At 44.5% G+C, this 22,352-nt stretch overlaps 1 protein-coding gene across 2 annotated transcripts; it reads right to left on the bottom strand.

Moving 5' to 3' along the window:
• Positions 1–1,860: 1,860 nt before the first annotated feature.
• Positions 1,861–22,175, bottom strand: LOC146184279 (ankyrin repeat and SOCS box protein 8-like). 2 transcript variants are annotated; one of them, XM_084609323.1, is made up of 3 exons: positions 21,400–22,175; positions 18,687–18,941; positions 1,861–12,320 (listed from the first exon to the last, which is right to left on the bottom strand). In XM_084609323.1, the coding sequence occupies exons 1-3, from the start codon at positions 21,637–21,639 to the stop codon at positions 11,934–11,936; spliced, it is 882 nt and encodes a 293-aa protein (XP_084465449.1). In that variant the 5' UTR covers positions 21,640–22,175; the 3' UTR covers positions 1,861–11,933. The 2 variants fall into 2 exon arrangements, with proteins under 2 accessions (XP_084465449.1, XP_084465450.1); XM_084609324.1 differs by having other exon boundaries at positions 18,693–18,941; positions 21,400–22,172.
• Positions 22,176–22,352: the final 177 nt, after the last annotated feature.

The following is a 22,352-nucleotide window of genomic DNA, read 5'->3' as shown; positions in this document are numbered from 1 at the left end:
AACAGAACCGCCAAGATTGCCAAGGTTTTGGATCCCTATCGCTTGTTGAGGAAAGCGCCCATCAGCACGACAGGTCCCTGGTTAGCAGTCAAAGCCCCAACTGTTGAGCCACCACTGTAAGCTCTAATGAGATGAAGTTAGATAAGCAGGATTCTTGTAATGGCAGTAGCAGGTAACCCTGATGTAGGTGTGTAGCAAACACTTTCAAAATACATAAATTAGGGAGTTCAAAATGGAAAAAAATAGATTTTTACAAACTGCCAGTCATGGCAGATGTCAGTTACTCATAATTAGGTTGCTGACAAAAATACAGGAACTATTTGACAGTCAAGTGGAGAGTGCATGGTAAGAGTTTGAAGCCATTAATGCCAGATTTTCTACATCCACAGGAAGCAGTTTTCTAAAGCTCTGCAACACAATGAAATCCAGCATTTCTAATGACCTAAGCCAAAACTCTCTGCAAGAAGCATGTAGTGCCTATAGCACCCAATTAAATCTGCCCACTCCGTCGTACCATATTGCACACACTCTTTTGCTTCCACTTTAGGAGAGGACAATCATCGTCATGCATACTCAATATTTTTTTAAGTGAGGGAGCAAGCAAAAACAAAGTGCATGCCATGGTACAGTGGAGCAGGTAATTTGAGTTGTGTGTTATAGTCGCTTTAACATATCTGTAGCCATGGCATTAGCACCAAGCTTCCCGTGTGCCTCATGTGCAGAGTTTCGGTTCTGTGCTGGATATTCGGGTTTGTGCTTGAAAAAAGCACTAGATTTTCTCGCACAGCAGAGGCAGAGAAAATGCACTTTTCTTTAGTTCAAAAACTGATACAGCAGCATCTTATACCTGGCTTCAAATTCTCCATTGATACTAAACACCACATGGTGCTAATTAAAGTTAGCAATTTTAGTTACTTCACTACCTAATTAGGGTGATCTTCATAGTAACTGAGATCCAACATAGTTGAAAGCTTGTTTCTGGGAACAGCTTCTATTTCAAACTCCCCATCTCTAGGAATTCCAGAATGTCTTTGCTCGAATAGCCAGTCTACATTAGATGTTTGTTTAAAGTAGTAGGGATATGCTTTTGACAGGTGTTTTACAGATAAACTGAATGAAGGAGGAGATGACACTGAGACTGATTGTGAAGGATGTTTATTGAGTAGTTCTTGACTTGTTATTTTATATTGTTATTACGAGAGAAGCCTTTTGCTCCCTGTAATATGGCAAAGGTCAGGCTCATGACCGTGCACATCGCTTGTGGGTCTTGAGGTTACCATGTGCTGGTTCTTATGCATGACAGTTAAATCTTTGCTTTCATGCCGCTGCATCATTTTGGCTGCTCTGATCAGTGCATGCACCACTGCTGCTCCTCAGATGGAATGCAAACATTGCATGGCCAATGTATATCTAGTGAAAACTGAATAAACAGCATGCCTTGCAACCAAGCTGAAGACGGTAAAGCTATCACATTTTATTTGACATCTGTGGCTAGAAACAAGAGCGGAGAGAGCGTCTTGCCTAATGGAGGGTAAACATCAGCTCAAGTAGAGTCATGCCCCGTTAATATGACCCCCGTTAATATGGACAGTTTTTCCGGGGACAAAACTTTTTCAATGTATTTATGCCTCATTAGTATGGACAGCGTTTGGAAAAAGCAGAGGAGTCCGAACGCAAGTTAAAAAAGGGTGCGCAGGCCGTGAACCTATGCGACACCCGATACGGCCGGAATGCCTGAACGAGTTCTGTGGGGTTGGAAAGAACCAAAGCGGGCGTGTCGTCATTTTAGGAAAAGGGGGGGGGGGGGGCACATGTGCGGAAAAGAACGTACGCAGCAAACCGAGGGTTAGCTAAGTAAGAAATACCCCCCAAAGGAGGGAACCGGGAGGTTTCTGGTTGCAGTGGAAGTGCCGCAATGAGAGGCCGCAGTCGGGAAAACAGCAACATGTGATTGCAATAAATTCTGTTGAACGTGAACAAACAGGCTGGTAAAAGCGTAAGAAAGAAATAACAGGAAGACAAGCACCTAAAGTGGCGGCGGGAATGTGTGTTCCATGAAGCCGTTAACGCTTTTCGGTCCAAGTTAAGACACACTCACGAAGTAGAGCAACAAAAGAAAGGCAACGAGCACGCAACAGGGACCGGGCGTCCCGTCCTGGACGCCCTTCCTTCTCATGCTCCTAGTTTTCGTTGCCACTGTTGTGCTGCCGAACTGCCACAATTTGCACACCAGGCGGTCCGCATGTCGGCTTCGCTTTGAGTCAGCGATGCGGCCTTGACAAGGTCTGAGCTCTTCGTAGTCGGCTAGCCATCGTTCTAAACTGTACTTCAGCTTGCAGTGTTTGTTCATAGGAACACATACAAACAGCGCCAGGAAGGGGCTGTTCGATAGCCCTCTGCATAGCAGCCTGCCAACTTGACTCCTTCGCTTCCTAGTAAAAAGAGTACAAGGCAAGAAAGAGAAAATCAGAAGAACGGAAAGGCAGAAAGGTTAACTAGGAAAAAGTGCGAAGAATCGGCAGCCTGTGACCCTCAACTTTAGTTCGACTTTTGGCATAGCGGGAGTTAAACGCAAAAGAATGGAACTGAACGTAGATGCGAAGCGGGAAATCTGTGAAATCAAGCGGCAAAAGCCATCTCAGTCAATTCAAGCCATGAGGGACTGGGCCCAAGTTAAACTAGGCCTCAGCCTCGTCAGGTTTACGGTAGCATCGATACTACAGGACTCCGATAAATGGCTCAACGTCGGCATCGCAGCGTCAGCCACAGTCCAGCAGCGCCCAGCACAGTTCGAAGAAATGGAGTCAGTCTTGTTAATGTGGTTCGGGAATGTGCGCACGAATGATGCTGTCGTGAGTGGCGAAATGCTTCAAGAGAAGGCTCGCTGTCTCGGCAACATTATGGGCATGTAACGTTCCTTCTCCTCTGTCTTGATAGGTTTTAGCTGTGATGACTTACAGTATGTTTTGTTCAGTAAAATAGGGTGATGTTTACTCAGAAAAATTCTACGCTCTTCTAGGCATTACTAACTTCAGCTGCTCAAGAGGATGGCTGACAAGTTTTAAGAACATACATGGCATTTCGAGTCGATGGACTCATGGAGAAGGGGGTAGCATCGAAAGTTTGGGTGTTTTTAATCACACATTTAATTACAAAAGCAGTCTTTAATTACAATTTTTCCTAAAAAAAATACTTTTCGATTTTATTCATGACTCGTTATTATGGATGACTCGCTTTATGGACAGTTTTGGTCGGAAACCAAAGAAGTGTCCATATTAATGAGGCATGACTGTACCTGGTGGCAGTAAAAAATAAGCAATAGCACAAATGTAACAAAGGAGGATAAAATGGCGCACTAAATATGGTACTACTGCAAAACGTACTAGCAGCTTAGTTTGCTCAACTGCTTTTGCTTGTGCCGTCACTGCAGTTTGTGCCAGTGGCTCCAAGAGGAGAGTCCCTTAAATGGGGTATAGCAGAATCTTGGCGATAAGAACGTGGTTGACACGAATCTCGGCGTGATCAGAACTTGTAAATCCCCCAAAAGGAGTGCAATGTGTACAACGTGCACAAGTTTGAATGTTCAGAACAGTCTCCTTCGTCACTGCAGATGACACGAACATGCCAGCCACGACCACAGCCTTGAGCACCAAGCACTGCCTGTACATCCTCATTATTGCCATCGCCAGTCGTGCTCTGCAAGCAGTGAGCAGCGGTGCATGGTTGGTACAATGGAGACTCCAGGATCATCAGTCACTTTCTATGTACAGGAATCCGTGAGGGGCGGTGCACGACCTGTCATAAACCAATCTGCATGAATGCATTCCCCATGCTTCTCCACATGGATTTTGTTCATTTTGGATAATGAGAAATTTCAGGCAATATTTTGTAACGACTCCGTGACATCCATATCATCGCGACCATACTGTATGGAAGCTTAAAAAAAAAAACGATTTGCATAGTTAATCAAATGCGAAGTAGGTGCGTAGCACTGCTTAGGCACAGAGGTAAGCATAAGCTGCTTCACGATGCGACGAGCTGCTCGGAGCCAAGGTCCAGGGAGCACCGCGCGTGCACGTCTGCTGTCCGTGAAGGCTGATGAGTGACTGATGCGAAGGGAGAGATACCGAAGTTGAGGACGCGCGAGCGACACACGACTGCTCACTCTGCATTAACACATGCTTGTGGAACACTGCCCAGAGACTGCAGCCACGTCCGCAACTGACACGCCCCTCTCTCACTGGGTGCATCTATGCGGCCGCTCCGCCCCCTCAGTGTTAGGTCGCGTGATGTGGGCGTCGCTACTTCCCTTTCCTCCTCTTCAAGTTCGAGAAGAGGCAGATGGACAAAGAGAGAGAGAGCAGCTTGTGCTGCAACTGTGTGGCCGCTCCGGCTCCTCAATAATAAGCCGCATGATGCACGCGTCACCACTTTCTCTTTCTCCACTTCAAGTTCACGACGAGAGAGTGAGCTGCTTTGGACAGGCGAAATCCGTGATTACGGCTAGTAGTGCTACGCACTAAGAAGAAGTGCACTCTGTGGACTTGTACTAATCACTCTGTGGTGTCCCCTCTCCTCATCTGTTGTGTATCTGTGGCATTATACATCATGCATGCCTACTATTTAATTAGACTATGGAAGCGCTTAATTCAAGTTTCTGCAGCCCAACTGCAGGGGCAACTTGTTTCCAGGCAACTCTATGCTTCCTGTAGGACTTTCCCCTTGGGAGCCAGCAGTGAATCTTTTAAGCTCGAAATGCTTTGCGCACCATGGCCGATCTTAGCACCAGTATGGAGGGCAAACATAGAGGCAAACCTAAACGAAATTTGGCAAAACTTTTTGTCACCCAATGGTGCCTACGTGCCATAATGCCACAAAAAAAAGTGCATGCATCAACGACATCCCTGGAATGTGCGGCACCACCACCACAGCGCATGGGCCGGCCAAGTAGCTCGTCTCAGCATCAGATTGAAAAGATGGGTGCATCAGGCCGTCTGGTATATCATTCCCCAAGCAATCTCTGCAGCAACTAATATCCACAATTCCCCACTGAACTTTGAAAACAGAAATAATATGCGTGTCGCAACAACCACGTTCACCCAAGCAAGTGCTGCAGCAAGATAGCCCCAATACCTTGCAAGTGCAAAGGAGCACTCGCTCATGTACTAGCTGACTTTCAAAACTAAGTATGGCAGCGACAACAGCATTGCTAAAAACCGGCTGAGAGTTCATATAGAACTAAGCACAAGAAGGAAAGCAAAGCAAAGGAGACTGTATGCAAAACAATTTTAAATGCTTCTCATTGCATGCTTACTGTACCATCCGTGCTACTGGCCTCAAGTGTGTATACAGATAATTAACCGCGGAGGATGAGGTATCGAGTCGCAAAGGAGGTGGAGACACTACCTGCACTCCCAACAAAACAATGATGCGGTAATCGTACCTGGAGTTTCTGGCACTACAATCCTCTTGGTCACTAAAGCAAATTGATTTTCCCTGAATAATTTTTGCTGTGCTTCTCTGATCCATTCGTAGTGTGCTGCAAAAAACTGCTTTTGGGAAGAAGCATGGCAAGTAACGACCTCACTTCTTTGTGGACACCGGAACCGTGCCATGCAAGAAAAGAGGAACATGCGCTGAAGAGGAGGAGGTGATGCCAACATATCATGCTTGGCTGAGTCACAAGGTCCTTGGAGTAGCAAAAGGGGCGGCCAAGCACAGTGTTCAACTGAGAAGAGTGCCAGATGGCTCTTCAAGACTCAAGTGCAGCTCTGCAACGAAGTATTCCTTTCTAGTAATGCATTTCATTCTTACATCTACTCTCGATGATGAGACTGACTGTCAATTTTGGTCCGCAAAGCCGCCAAGTCCAGAACCTGGCCAGGCACTTATCTTTCGGTATATGCACAAATGATCTAGACATTCCAGGTGGGAGCTCCAAATAAAGATCACAACTGTTTCTAAATGTACATACAAATAGGTCATTTCCAATCGGTCTAAGCGCAAAAGCAAGATTTTCATTCTTACTTGGTCGGCATGCCTAAGAGTCAGCTAGTAATGATCCTGATCCTGAGTAATGACTCTGCGTTGGAACTAAACCAGAGACATGCATGCAACAATGCCATTAGGTGCATGGCTGGCTTCAATTGCTGTGGTTCGTGGTTTAGAACAATCAGTACGTGCAAACAGGAGCAGCCAACTCTCACCTAATCCACACTACCACTCACTTTGCTGCCAAACATGTTTTGAAAATGAACTGAACGTTCTTTTCAACATGACTTTAATTGACAGTAGAATACAACAACAAACCTTGTAGCTAAGCAGTGAACAGATCCAAAACTCTTTCCACTATGGCCTCGCTATGAAGCAAGGTAGGTCTGATAACACTGTGAAGGCAGCTCACTATAAGCTGTTGTCCAGCAAGCAGATAGCACGCTGCAGCCAGGAAGCGTGGATGGGTGCGCCCCAGTCTCACTTGTGCACAGTGGGAGAGCACAGTAATGATGTTTTGGCCATTTCTGGTGAAAATGTCCAGTACAGATGCCTGATCATGCCATATTTTTTTTTTTTTTTCAGAGACGTTTTGCGGGAGCCATTCATGCGAAATAGTCATGATGCTCGATGGCAAGTCACTAAATGTATGCCCTTAATTCATAGCATTATAACATTGAATACAGTGGAAGCTTGCTTATCTGGGCCTCATTAATGCAGAAATCTGAATAATTCAAACTGCCAGCTAAGTTCCGGCCAATGACCATGCAAGTATATGGCAGCGAATGCTAAAATGAATGCTATGGGTCTCGCACTAGTGAATGCAGGCTCCCTAGGGTGGCTGCACCCAACTATGATCACCGCAGAAAGAAATCGCTGAAAGAGCTTTGCTCAAAAACTGAATGCAATACATCAGAGTAGCTGATGCATCTCTGATGTGCGTGTGATTGCAGGCATAATGACGAATGGACAGGCCCATCTCCTAGAACAGTGCGATCGCATAGTTTTGGTTTCACTTTTCCGAGCTTACCACCAGACTGCAGTGACAGCAGCTTGACTAGTTTCTATCAGCCAGCCAAGCTAATCTATCAGGGTACCATTTAGGAAGCTGACTGGTATGTTGCTGGTTTTTTCGTTCCCCTTCTTGTCTCTGACCGCTTCAGTACACTGCTGGGCAGTTTTTTTTTGCTTCCATTTCTACTAATTCCCCTCATGTGTGCTGAGAACTCCAGACCGGTCAAGTGTTGTTCATTGCTTGCACACTGAAGTCTTCTCTATGATCGGTATGACACAGTAATAGTAGAGCTCCAGAAAGTTATTGCGATGCAAGTAGTTGTTCAGTTTTTTGGGCATTATCCAATCATTCAACACTTTTCCTAGCCCTTGAAGTTCGAATTGAAGAGCTTTTACAGTACAGCGAATAACTGATGTGTTCACAAACACATTCACAGATCCCACACAGACAGAATTTGATTACGTGATTTTGCTCATTTCAGTTAAATCCAGCTAACTAGGTGAGAGTTTTCCAGTTTTACATTCACCAAAAACATGCCGAATGCTACACCGGAACTAAACTAAGCTTTCAGTAACATGCAGTTTTCATCACGAAGTTGCAGCATTACTGCAGAACAAGCCAATATCTCAACAAGAAGTGAATCACCTCGCCTGCATGCACGTACAGTTCTAAGTTTTGTACGTTGCTCAGTGTGGAGAACATCCCTGGAAGCAAGCTCACAAACTACACCATACCCATAAGCTGCACACTTTGACTACAAATTCCAGTGTCCACTACAAATATTAGGTGAGAAATTGGGAACAAGAACAAAAACAAAACATACTCGGGATGATCTAGCTGGTTTATGGGGTTTCATGTCCCAAAGTAACAAAGGTTGTGAGGGGCATTGTAGTGGACGGGCCTAGACAACCTGAAGTTAACTTTAATGTGCACTGACATTGCACAGTACATGGGTGCCCTGAGGTTTGCCAACATGAATAAGCGGACACCACAAACACCGAATCTGTGTCTTTGGTCCCAGCAGTAACACCCTAAACTCTCTGCCACTGTACTTAGGCTGATCTAGACAGTCAATATGTGACATGCAAATCAAATCAGATGGTTAAGTCAAACCTTCTGCAGACCTAACACATTTTCTACACATTCACACACCTTTTTGCCAGTTGCCAGTCCAGACTACTCGTAACCATGTGATCTCCCCATTATCTTTATAGCACTGGTAGTGTGTCCTACTATGCATGCTCTAAACTCTTGCATCACAGACAAGGAATGTGGTAACTTCCCTCAAGTATGTACACATACTTGAAAGAAGCATTTCTCTTTCCTTCCTTTCTTCCTGGTACGAACACCAAGCACACGTGGCCTAGTGCTCTGCACACAAATGCTCCCATGACCACAGTGAGGATAGGAAATATATATACATACAGTCAAACCCACTTATAACAATATTTAAGTGCCATGGAAATGTCATTGTCGCTCATTGCTGTTCACAGAAAATCCAGAGCCAGCAAGATCGTGGCAATGATGATGGCACATTAGCGGAACCACGCTAGAAAGACACGTGCACGAACGTTGCAGCACGCCTGCCACAAAACATGTGCAACCGCGAAGTGGGAGCCTGGACAGAGCAGATAAGGGAGGATAGTGCAGTGCACTAAGGTCAGTGCACCCTCAGAATAGACTGCTCCGCCAGGCAGAGGCAAAGAGGATGAGAGTTCCCTAGGCCACAAGCGGTCTCGAGGGGAACGCGCAAAGCTCTCCCTCAGAACGGCCATGCCTAGCAGCACCTTACGCCTTCCCTCCTCCTCTGCGGGGGGAAAAGCTGCGTTCTTCCCCGCGTCTCTGTGACATGCAAGCTTCCCTGGCGCACCCGACCAATGCATTGGCTCGACGCACTGTGTCCCGATTTCTTTTCTTTTTTAATTGTCACTGCATCGCCGTTGTTGGCGTCTCCACGTACGCGCACGCTTTTGTGGTCACCGCGTTCCCACGTTTTTGTTGACTTTTAGTGACCAGATTTGATTGTTATAACCGATAATATAATATGACACCATTGTAATAAGCGGTTTATTTTACCATAGAACACATGGCAAACCTGACAGTGCAGCGGCTGCCCATTGTTATATCCGATACATTGTTAGAACCTGTATTGTTATGTGGGTTTGACTGTATCAAGGTCAAGTGCCGCAACATGTTTGTTATGTAGTTTTCATGCAGTTCAATGGGTGTGGTGTTGGGGAACTGAAAAACTTCGTAGTATCAACGAATTCACTACATGGTTCGTAATACACACTGGTCATTGTTCACAGGTACATGCAGCTGGTGCATGCAGCATGGAGCCATACCGGAGTTATTAGTGGGTTTGACTGTGTGTGTTTATATATATACATATATATATATATATATATATATTCACTCTATCCCAATATGTAAATCACCATTGTTTTAGCAGTGTGCAGCACACAAGGATTAGCTGCTAGCTCCCGATAAAAATGCAACACCAACTAACTGGACAGCTTGTTGTATTCGCGCATATCACACAAGCAGAATAGTGCATATTAGTGCACAGCCAAAATAGCCAGGCATGCCTTTATGAATCCAAATATGGCTCTCTGCAACTTTTTGATTTGGTAAGCTGCTGGAGAAAATATAGTGGAGCACAATGCTGCTTTCAAGTTTTATGAAAAAACAAAGCCATGTCATGGCACAGGGCTGACTTCAACACCAAATACAATGATAACAACCAAAACATTTTATTTATCCTGTAGAGCACTTTTAGAAATTAACACCTTGACTGAGAATTCCAGCTTAAGTGACAGTACAAATTAAAAACAACATAGTGCACTACAGAGCTCATTTATCCTAAGGTTACTCATCAGGGACAGTAAAAAAAAAATCTGCAGCTGCAGCATAGCCCTTCTGCATAGCACAGTGTCACTTTCTGACTGTTTATAGTAAGGAACTGTAACCAAAGCACTGCTGCAGTCAGGTCACTCCCCTTGTAACACAAATATCAGTGAACTCAACAGTCACTCAGACTAAGTCCACGGTGTCCGAATTAGGCGTACCTCAGCTAATAAAGGAAAAATTTCTGGCTTAGTTAGTTCTTTCATTCTTTACAGCACAGCTCTTAAGCGCCCGTTCGTGAGTTCAGGGATGCAGCCATCCCTCAGCGTAACCGAGTGAACGAGTAACACAGTGGAGGACGAAAGAGAGTGAACATGGGGTGAAGCAGAAGATAAAAGATGATGATAATGAAGACAGTGTGAGAAGGAATAAAGAAGAGGAGGAGGGCAGGCATCTGCAGTGCCAGAGTAGCATACGCTGCCACCTGCTTGCGAATGATATCATTGCTGAGATATGCAACAAGTGTGTCACGAGGAGTGCAACCTGATTCTGCCGCTTGCTCAGAGATAGTGCCAGAGGAACATGCATCATATTAGCACACTGAGTTGAGCTTCACTGAACACGCCAGCATCAGACTATCAATGGCGTCAGTGGTGACACAGCGCTACAAGAGCAGAGGTGCAAAGGTCTGTCTTTGGCAGCTGCTGCGGCATGCGAGCTGCATTCAAATTTCACATCACCAAGTACTGTAATCGTCAATGAATTTCAATTTGACAGCATTAAAGGCCCCGTTATGCAGAAACCCTGGCGCTGCCAGAATTGTGAGCGAAAAAATTTCGAGACACTGCCTACATGTGTGAAGATGAGAGCTCACTCACGCAGTGATGTCTTATTCGAAAATGCCCGCTGCTCTAGGTCACGTTGTATAGCGAGGTGATTAGGGCATACAATGGAGGCACATATGTCAGTTCAAACCCCTATCGCTTAAACGAGACTAGAAGATGCATGCCAAGTAGGCAACAAAATGGTATGACACCTCGCAGCACTGCATGAAAAACGGTTTTGTCACAATTTCCATGCGAAAGAAGACAAATATGGCGCTGCATGGAGGTCCGTTAGTGATGCCTTAAGAGCAGACAGTGCACCAGAGGTGATATGGGAGGAAGAGCCCTGGCACAGGAGTAACTGTTGTTCATGTCGTTATCCCACTCGCTGCATCAGTGGCTTGGCAATGGCTGGCGTCACAGTTGCAATTGGTGGTGACGCGAGCAACGAACTTGAACCCCCGACCTCCTCTGAGAAGGTCACTCACAGGTCAAAGTCTCATGACTAAAGTACAAAGTGCCATAACTGAAGGTCAAAGGTCAATGTCAACATGGTCAGGTGTCACTGTTATGCTCTGGCTTCTTTTGAGATAGGAATTTAACTATCCGGACCCTTGGGCAATGAGTAAGACAAGCTACTTTTAGACCACGCAGGCACATTCGTACACCTTCGTAAAAGTGGGGCTTTATAGGTATCTATATCAGGTGGTCTTTTACAAAACATTGCACTACACCTGTTTGCTAAAGAATATGTGTGAGCTAATAGAAGCACTAATTAAATGATTAGTGACCAAGTGAGATGCAAAATGGATATACTCGAATGAGGATCTGCAAGAAGAGCAGCAGACAGGAGCCATTAATGATATCGCATCATGCCTTTAAATGTAGAGCTTAAGTGTGCTCCAGTTTTTTTTTGTTGTTGTTGTTTGTCTGTGTCCCCCAAGTGACCTCCTTTTACGTGTGTGCTCTGCAGTAGAAAAAAAAAAAGAGAAGAAAATCAGTGCTACGAATTCAAAAGTGACTCTTAAAGAGGTGAGTGGGCAGGCCAGTTCACAGCCAGTTCATTTAGAACTGGTGCTAGAGTTTAATTTTTGCTCTTTCGGGCTTTGTTTAGTTTAAATAAGTACTCCTGGAGCTGGCTTCTTTAAAACCCTGCATGAGGATCGTTGGCAGCCGTTCCCTCAGAGCAGCACAGACACAGTGCACACATGCCGCCACAAAGTGAGGGTGGAAGCTCAGACGTGACAAGGTATGCTTTAAAATTCAAGCAGAAGGAACCTCTGAAGACGCTCTGGTATTGGTAGCAGAGGCACAACGGTGGGCAGGTGTTGTGCACCCAGGTATCGACGCACGGCCCGTCGTCCTAGTTGAGCCAGTGATCGGGGCGAGCAGCAGACGGCAAGGAGCCGTGTTCGCAGCTTGTTGTCACGTGCAAGCACAGCTGGGAGCTCACCATCACGGTCCCTCAGTTCAATGTGCCCCATTCCCCGCAGAAGCAGTTCAAAGGCTTTCTCGTCGTCTGCCGACTCCAGTCCAGCAGCAAGCAGCACAGCGATTCGTGCCAGGGGCACCATGCCGCCATAGTTGCGCACGTCTGGAGATGCATTGTGTTCGAGAAGAACGCGCACCGATGGGTAGTTGCCCTGCACAAGAGAACTGACACTCAGCCACTGATGCAGTTTTCTGAGCGTTCAAAGTGCATCCCCCTCCCAGGTGTCTCAGTGCCCGGCTTCTTGCCAGAGTTTTTACTGATGACCCTGTCAAAAATAAACTTCTATTCTCACCCAGTCACTTGGAGGCTGTACTTCTCTCACTGCATCTTGTAACCAGTTTGTAGGTGGACACAGCATCCACGATTTTACAGAGGCAATCTAAGAACTAAGAACTCAACTGCAAAGTATTTCAATTTAGTGCAGCTAAATAATCAGGTCAATTATTACCCTCCTTACTTCGGGTCTAAAGCTGTGTTTCTGGCGAGAAAATTCACACCGCAACAAAAAATATTACTAGTGATTTGCAGCACAGTAGCTCCAAATAGGCCGACTTCGTGCGACAACACTGTGGCACTCATTTTTTTTTTTTTTATCCTTTTTGCCATTTTGACGTTTTTTTGTTCTCCCTACCTTGTTGTGCATTTTAAAATAAGCAATCAAAGCCATTAACAATTCTGTTTCCTCACACGCCGAGTGTTGCATTTCTTAGAAATCTTTTTAAGTGTTGCACCGACTGAATTTGCCTCATCCAATATTCCCCCCCCCCCCCACCTGAAAGGCAGAAAAACATGTGGTGATTCTTCTTGACCACTTGGTGTTTATTCAAAATTTTTTCCTTTAAGAAAGGCCCCATTTATTTGTGGAACCTGCATATCTTGAGATTTCCTGAGGTGTCCAGACATCCACTCATTTTATTTTATGCTTTACAGTTCTTTGAAGAGCAAGAGATGATCAAAAGTAATTTGGAGCCCTCCCCTATGGTGTGCATTACAAAAGTCAATTGCAATCAAATTAGACTCCCTCATTACCGAAAGCAACACTGGGGCATAGCAGGTGCTAGGACGCAGAGTAAATATGTCCATAGCCTTATGTTTTACAGTTTGCTCTGCAGCATATAGTTTATTTAGTGTGCCTTTCGACTTTCTTCCTCATTCTCCAAAACTCACGTTTTTTCTTTGAAATCTGCCATGTATCCAAGCAATCGTTTTAGATGCAGAAAAACAGCCCACAGAATGGACAACACTCCTCAGAAGGTTTCTTCAAAACAGTCACTACAGTTCAACTGCATCACAGGAAGCACCATACTGCCATTAAAACCGTTACACCCAAAGATTACACGGATCTTCTGATGAACAACCCCATTTTTACACTTCCTTCAAGTGCCACACCAACAGTGCTGCTATGCTGACAATTCACTGGCCACATTTCTGAAAATAAGGGCTTCAATCAAGTTTGCACAGCGAAAGTGGCCAGCTAGTTTTTATAATCTTTTACGAGCGCATTCAACATGGCGATTTCAGGATACGCCAGAGTAACTGAACAGGTCCCACCTCCTTAGAATGGAGCATGCAATAATTTAAATCATAAAACAATAAAAATAAAAGGAAAAACAACAAAACAGACCGCCACCAAAGGACATTCTATAATACGGCATTTACAGACAATTAGATGCAGTACTTGCATTGGTTGGTCCAAATATATTACAAGCAATGCAGGAGAGAGTAACTGAATGCTCAAATTATGAAAGAATGAGAAAAAGCAAAACTGAATTACTCTGTTAACTAATGCTCTCACAATGAAAAAATATGTATGTAAATTAGTATGTATGTAATATATCATGTAAATAAGTAAGTAAATTTGTTACCACCACAGTAATTCTATACTGAATTCTATTTTGGTGCTGCATCTCTCTTGACCCTAACATTGGTCAAAAAACCATAGCCTTGATAGTGACAGATGGAAAGACAAAATAAGTCAAGTCAAATTAATCTTAGTATAAACTGAAAGCTACGAGTTTGTGACACTGGGTACTCAACCCACTTTAACTAAACAGCATGACTCCGATTGGGTAGCTCAACTATTAATGAAAGGGACAAAAGTAACAGTAGGAAGTCGGAAGAACATCAACAGACTGTGTCACCCCCCCCCCCGAAACTGCACCACCCATGGATGGTGCCTGGACAGAGGGAGGAAAGGCTTCGCGCAACGATGGCCATTCTCAAAAAACATGCAACAGACTGCATTACTGGGACCAGATAAATTATTGCTAGCAGAAATAAAAACCTTCAACAAAAATAGTTCCAACTAGTATCAACACGTTTTCTCAAAACGAAAGAAAGTAGCACAGAGTTTCAAACTTCAGACAAACAAAAAATCAGTGTGGTACTCGCCAAAAACACGCATTCTGAGCATGCGGTAGCATGGTAAAAACACTTGCCACTGCCAAACTTCTGGGGTGTAATTTCCACAAAATGAGAAACAAAACTGATTGAAAATTAGCAAGCAGTCATACCCACCTCCCAATTTACGTCCTGAATTTGTGTTCTCTTTTTTCATACAGCAGTCTCAAAGCATTGCCAATTATTTTTAATTGAAAGTACCACCTACAGGGAAAATGTTCAAGAAATGATAATGAAAGGATCATTATCAATGTGCATTAAGCACTAAATAATGTTTTGTGAATGAAGCTGGGTCAATAGAGATTCCCACAGAAAAAAGCCAAATCCAAAGTTTGCATCTTGATATTGCCCAAATTATTTGCATGATTTTTTTCAGAATAAGGTGGTGTGGAATTATGTTGAGCTTTAGATGTAAAGCAGACATCATAACGGCGGAGACAACTATGGTTAAACCAGACAGTGAACTTCCGCATTTTTCTCAGTTCCTGTTTTGGTGAATTTGGTTCACCTTAAGAAAAAAAAAAAAACTTGTTATATTCAAACGATTTAACATGACTCTAGATAAAGCAAAGTTAGCACTCGAAGTCATAAAGCATTCATAAATTTGTCACAACATTATATTGTATAAAATTATTTAGTATTCACTACTCTATGCCAGGGACTATGATCTAATGCAATTCATTTTATCTAATGGACTTCAATATAAAAGAGCACTGAGTAAGGATTGAGCCTCAGTTTTGCAAGCCAAGCTAACGCTTCAACAAGGGGACTTGTCTTCGTCTGGGCAGAGCGATCATCACTGGCAGGGGTATAAAAGTACTTTTGCTTCTGAAAAAAAAAAAAAAAAAGCCAGTGGGGAAGGGGGGTGCGAAAAAGCAGGGCAAGGAGTGAAAGAATACTTTCTTGGGCATGAACTATGAGCCTGGAATCGGTGATCCCATAACATGCAAAAGAAAATAAAAAGTGGCAACAGCAGGAAAAACTATAATGTAAAGTGGATGAGCCAGCATCTGAAGTAGGTTCGATGCTGACAGGTGTTTCTTGAAACTGGACAGGCATTCCAAAAGGTCTTGATAAGCAATACAGCTGCAGGGGAATAGTTCTCAAGAGCTTTTTGGAAGGCGGAGAGAAGGAAAAAAAAACTAACAAAAAATCAGAGTAAAGCATACCTGCCAAGCCTGACATTATCTGAAGAACAGGTTTCAAAGGGGAACCAAATTTAGAAATGATAAGAAGGAATCATGTTTTGAAAAGCATGTGCAGATTACGCTATGTGCGTGGGGGGGTGTACACATGCTATACATACACTGTACAATTAATGCTTTATGGGATTGTTTCAGACGGAATATAATTAAGGGATTCTAATGTTCCTTTCGAGATATTTATTCCTGTTGGTTCCAAGGTTTTAAATTTATGGTTTAGATATGCCTCCCTATATTTTCTGCCCCTTTAAGATTTAAAGCCTGACTAGAGAATAATTCCCTTAACATGGCCCTAGAGAAAGCAAACACTTTAAACCACAACAATGTGCTCATGAAACGAACAAAAGCCAACATTGAACACCAGCCTTTCTTTATAACGGAATACCCCAATGCCCTACCAAATATAAACAATATTCTGTGGAAATACCACTCTATTCTAACATGTAAACAATGCTTGAAAAAGATATTCCCGGAGGCACCAAGAGTAACATACAAATGTAACACAAAGCTCAAAGATATTCTAGTGCCTTATAAACTCAACAACAGGCGTCCAACATAGCCCTTCCTGTTGCAAGATGTAAGACTTGCAATCATTTACAAAAATACACCATGGTCAAAAGTACTGCAAGCGATTATACTTTTCACATAAAATCAGGCTTTAATCGCAAATGTCATCTACCTTCTAGAATGCTCCTTCTGTCGTATACAATACATCGGAGAGGCAGGACAATCAATGAACAAAGGCTAAATGGACATTGGCAAGACACCAGCAAAAACCTCCCGAAAGCAGCTTCCCAGCATTTCAATCGGAATAGGCGCAAGTTTGGTGAAATTAAATTATTTATTCTCCAGTCAGCTTTAAATCTTTAAGGGTCAGAAAATATAAGGAGGCATATCTAATTCATAAATTTAGAACCCTGAAGCCAACAGGAATAAATATCTCAATAGAAACATTAGAACCCCTTCAAAATATTCCCTCTAAAGCAGTCTCATAAAGCGTTAATTGTAGTTTATTTACAGCACGTGCCCCTCCCCAACATAGCATAAGCTGCACGTGTTTCTCAAAACATGATTCCTTCTTATCATTTATAAATTTGGTGCCCCCTCAAACCCTGTTCTTCAGGTAATGTCAGGCCTGGGAGGTATGCTTTACTCTTGCTATTGGTTTATTTTTATTTTTTCAAATGTTCTTCTCTCCTCCTTCCAGAAAGTCCTTGCGAACTATTCCCCTGCAGCTGTACTGTTTATCAGGTCTCTTTGGAATGCCTGTCCAATTTCAAGAAACACTTGTCAGCATCGAACCCGCTTCAGGTGCTAACTCATCCACTTTGCATTGTAGTTTTTCCTCCTTGCCGCTTTTTATTTCAGGTCCCGGGATCACCAGTTTCAGGCTCATAGATTCATTCCCATAAAGCATTCTTTCACTCCATGGCTTTTCTTCTGCGGAAGCAACAGTGCATTTAAACCCCTGCCAGTGGTGATCATGCTGCTCAGGTGAAGACAAGTCCCCTTGTTGAAACGTTAGCTTGGCTTGCGAACTGAGGCTCAACCCTTGTTCAGCGCTCTTTCATACTGTGTAACCATCTTCTTTCTCTCATCCTACTAATGGACTCCAAGTTACTCCAAGGTTTTGCAATACTTGTAGCCAGAACAACATGAAAAGAGCCGTACAAAGCAGTATATAATAGAAGTTGCTACAAAACTACTTGTATCTGCTAACAACCTAAGTAGAAGTGTAATTCACTGATTTAAATTTGCTTCATTCAAACTTCCGGTTGAATCAAGCTAACACTCGGGTCACGTCGACATCAAGCAGATTAAAATGGCTCCCCATAATATGCACAAACTAGATGGTTCCCTTTGGGAATTTTCTTCTGCGAATAATCAGTGTGCAATTAGATCAATTTGTTACCCTAAGCGACCTTATTATTTCCTTTTCATGGTCCGGATCTGCGGTTACTACCCGTCCTAAGTAGACATATTCGCCTACTACTTCCAATGCTTCGCTACCTAACACAAACTGCTGTTCCTTCCCGAGGCTGTTGAACATTACCTTAGTCTTCTGCATATTGATTTTCAAGCCTATCTTTCTACTTTTCCTGTCTAGGTCATCAATCATTATTTGCAGTTCATCCCCCGAGTTGCTTAGCAAGGCAATGTCATCAGCAAATCTCAGATTACTGAGGTATTCTCCATCTACCCTTATCCCTAACTGCTCCCATTCGAAGTCTCTGAATACTTCCTCTAAGCAAGCTGTGAATAGTACTGGGGAGATCGTATCTCCTTGCCTAACACCTTTCTTTATGGAAATTTTGTTACCTTCTTTATGCAGAACTATGGTTGCTATGCAGCCATTATATATATATCTTCCAGGACTTTCACGTATGGCTCGTCTACCCCCCGATTTCGCAATGCCTGCATCACTGCCGAGGTTTCTACAGAGTCAAATGCTTTTTCGTAATCAATGAATGCTATGTATAAGGGTTGGTTATATTCCGAGCACTTTTCCTATCACCTGGTTGATGGTATGGATATAATCGGTAGTAGAGTACCGTTTCCGAAAACCTGCTTGATCCTTTGCATAGGGTAACAAATTGGATTCCAAGGGAAGGAAAGCGTAGCAGGGGGCGGCAAGAAGTTCGCAGGGGTCAAGTGGATGCAGCTAGCACAGAACAGGGTTAATTAGAGAAATATGGGAGAGGCCTTCGCCCTGCAGTGGGTATAGTCAGGCTGATGATGATGAATTACATTAATTACACATACTGGAGAAGGACCAAATTGGGAAAACTGGAAAAAGTATTTGCATAATGCATACTCTTGGAGCACTTAACTGACTCCAAGAATCCCGTAGCAGTCTGTGAGCTTTGAAAGTGACAACAAGAAGGGATGACCACAAATGCACAAGCAAAGCTTACCCTCACCTTCATAGCAGCCCAGCTGAGTGGTGTGTCGTGGTTGAAGTCAAGGCTGTCAACATGTGCCCGGTGTTCCAGGAGCAGCCGGCAGCAGTCTGCACGGTTCCGAAAGGCAGCCCAGTGCAGTGGTGTATCCCGGTTTACATCAACACACTCTGTGTCCGCGCCTGCTGCCAGCAGCAGAGAGGCACACTGAGGACTGCGCTCCACCGCATGGTGCAATGCTGTCCGATGGTAGCCATCGTACCGGTTCACCTGCACCACGCAAAACCCACACACAAATATGGGCCCCTCAACGCAAGCAAGCCTTCCATCTACAAGCACGTGCATCAAATTCCAAACAAGTGTCCAGATGTTTACACGTGTGAGACGCATAAAGCAATAGCAACCGTTCCTTCCTTAACCCCGTTAGGCAACACTACAGCTTCTGTGCCTGGCGTGAAAATACATCACATAGCAGCAACAGAGAGGGCAGTTGTTTTGCAGTCCAGTTCATTACACTGTCTCGAGTATCGCCCACCTACTCATACTGGCACCACTCGCAGCTACTAGGCGGCACAGGTTATTACCCGGTGCACAAGTGATTCTTGCTGCCTCACCCTATCTATTGCAGTGAGCTCCAGCTGAACAACGCTTACGAAATGAAGCTTGCTTTTGTACACTAGGCAGGGAACATCTGTAAGCCTCCTACTGGCCTAATAGTAACATTTCTTTGTTTTGTAAATGATGGTTGGTGGAACAAATGACTGACTATTACAAATGAAAAATTTGTTTTTTGCACTGGTGCAAATTTACAAGCAGGTCAGGAAAGAAGGTGTACAGTAATTTATTATGAACTAGCTGAATCGAAACCACTGAGGAAATTTAACTAAGCGGCTAACTCTATCATATTAACAAATCATATTAACCCAGCACCTCAGCTTAGGATTCTGCCAGTCAGTGCGGTCGCTGTCAATGAGCCCATGTATTTGATCTGAAATCTGCATCACAGTGCCCATCACGTTTGTGTCAACTGCTTTTCTCTGTCAACAGTGACTGAGAGTGGCTATCATCACTTGATATAATGAAGGTACATTGCGTAAAGTGCTTTTATCATGCATTCTTCCCAAAAGAATAAGAGATTTCAGACAATAACGCGCACTTCTGATACTAATACAAATTTAGATTTCTCCTCTTTCGAGATAGGACTACAAAACATTAGCTACATTTTATGACCTGCCCCAAGACTCGTTATGTAATTCCAGATGACTGGTGAGAACAATAGGAATCCCCGAATGGTACAAATAAGCTGCCCAAGCAGACTGCAACCACAGCTCTCTCCCCCTCCCCCCCATTTCCTTTTTCGCTTCAACAGCTGTGTACAGGTGACCATACAAGGTGGATAGTGTTACCACTGGCATCACTGCAAACTTATGCTCTCATGTTAGCCAATAAGACTGCTACCCATGTGGGTCTTGCAGGGGGTCTCCATAAGCAAAATATGACGGCATGGAGAGATTTCCTTTTTTTTTCCCCACCTCAATAAGCACTAACAACCTGCTTCTGGCATAAAAGTGCGATGTTATTACCAGGGGGCTGAACGTGCCAACATAGTCATGTTGAACACATTCCTCGCTAGGCAGAAAAGTAAAAGCTCTGGCACGTTGGTAAAGAATATGTGGACTGACAGCACACAAAGCCTCAGAAGAGAAGCTAAAAAAAATAATAATAAAGCGAAGCAAAGCACCAACGTTTGTGTCCCTTCCAAAGCTAATTCTCAAGTTCCATTTATACAGACACTGCAGCAGCATCTTGGGCAACCGGAACAGGAAATGACAGTCACAATTTCCAAACATTGCACCCCTGATTCAAAAGCACAGATGGATATCCAAAGGCTATGTAGAAGCCCATTGATGTTTGCAGCAGGAGAAACACGAGACATAACAATTTATCACTAAAAAGCTCCACTAACTTTAGGCAAAAAATAACATCACCGACTCAAAAGGCCAGGCATTCTACCCAATGCAGGTTTCAATGCAAATGACAACATAAATACTGTGTAGGCAGCCGCACTTGAAAAGCACAGCAAATGCAAGCAATTCCTTCAAGCCCTGAATGTGCACCAGATTTTCACAGCAGACATGAGACATTAACCAGCCTTCCAACGCGACAAGTGCAAGGCAACAGCAAAGTACTGGTAACGAAGTTGGGGCTAAACTGCAAAGCGGATTTCCGAATACTGTGAACCCCAGAGAAGAAAAAAGTACATGGACGTAACTCTGGCTGCACAAGCAACTTGCTCACTGAACAGGGCTCCGAATAAACTTAGCTACAAGAAGCACTCATTCTGGCGAGACCAATATTTGCAACACTATACAAACTAGCCCAACAGTACCTTGTTGCCCACAAGGCACGTGAGTTATTTCTTTCCATTGGAAACAAAAGAGCCCAAAGAGCATACCTTGCAGCGCTAATAAGAAATGACGTGTGGCAGTTAACATGATCACGCCACTGCCCGACTGCTCTGCTCACATAGGATAACGGAGTTGGTTACGGTGCTACACGCAATTAAGACACAATGCTTTGAACGCGACGGCAAAGCAAAACCTGTCAAGAGAGCAGCGAAACATCCCACAAGCTCTAAGGGCCGGACCGACAGCAAGCCAACCCATCGCTGTCGGCCCTGCTGCAAGGTGTGCGCGCAAGGATCGCGGATTAGTGGAAACGCTCTCACGTCAGCGCCCCACTTGAGGAGCACGGCAACGCTGGTCGCGTCGCCCACCATGCAAGCGCAGTGGAGCGGCAGGAAGGTGCCGTGTGACTGGTTCACGTCGGCGCCCTGACGGATCAGCTCCTCGATGTCTTCCTGCTCGCCTCGAGTGCCGGGCGCTGAGTGGTGACCGACGCCGATGGCACGCAACAGCCTCTCCGACAGAGTGTACGATCGCTGTGCGTTCTCCATCAGGTACCACATGGCGCCGCCGCGGACACGCCGGACCGCGGCGCGCCGCTCGGGTCAACGGCCAACAAAAAGTCAGCGCGGCGGCGGCGGCTACGCTCGCTACAGAACATATCCGTCACGAAGGTCTCGGCGAAGCGAGGCCCATCGTCGTCTTCGAGACAGAACACGTTGCTCAGGCGGCCGGCAAGGTGCCGTTGACTTTGTGAATCTAGTAGTGTCCGTCGTCTTTGAAGCGAACCCGCGAAAACCTCAAGCCGCCTTGGACATGCAACTAGCGCTAAACCAATGGAGGTGTTGGCTAAACCCCTTCAGCGCATTTTCTGCTGTCGTGCTCACGGCTCGGGTCGCCACTGTTACTATCAGATGAGTCACTGGTGTGTTATGGTCCGCATGATTTCGTCGATTTCGTTCCCTCACACCTTTAGACCAAGGTAGTAGTACTGCACAGCGGTAACAACGATCAGCCCTTTGCACTTTGCACATCACATAGTTTGCACAGCGCATGCTTGGATTGCTTGGATTGACTTGTCTGGAGCATTGGCTGACCGGATCACGATGGATCGGACCAAGGTTTGTCGCAAGGAATCTACCAAGGTAGATCCTGAGCTACCGTGTTTGTCGCACCATGTTGAGGGTTGGACCTTCCCCGCCTTCCTGAGAGTCGAATGCTTATTTTGCTTTTATAAACTTCAGTAAAACGTAGAGCTTAGCTTTGTGTAATAAAT

The sequence above is a fragment of the Amblyomma maculatum genome, chromosome 7 (assembly GCF_055883805.1).
Source record: "Amblyomma maculatum isolate TAMU_Amacu chromosome 7, ASM5588380v1, whole genome shotgun sequence".
In the NCBI taxonomy this organism is placed as follows: domain Eukaryota; kingdom Metazoa; phylum Arthropoda; class Arachnida; order Ixodida; family Ixodidae; genus Amblyomma; species Amblyomma maculatum.
The sequence above is the reverse complement of the archived record's forward strand: the minus strand, read 5'-3'. Positions and strand labels throughout refer to the sequence as shown.

Excerpts from the sequence above, each read along its gene's own strand:
- LOC146184279 (XM_084609323.1), bottom strand. The coding sequence starts at position 21,639 with ATGTGGTACCTGATGGAGAACGCACAGCGATCGTACACTCTGTCGGAG. Across the intron at positions 18,942-21,399 it reads TCCTCAAGTGGGGCGCTGAC|GTGAACCGGTACGATGGCTA; the intron begins GTGAGAGCGTTT and ends TGCGTGGTGCAG. Across the intron at positions 12,321-18,686 it reads GGGCTGCTATGAAGGTGAGG|GGCAACTACCCATCGGTGCG; the intron begins GTAAGCTTTGCT and ends TCTCTTGTGCAG.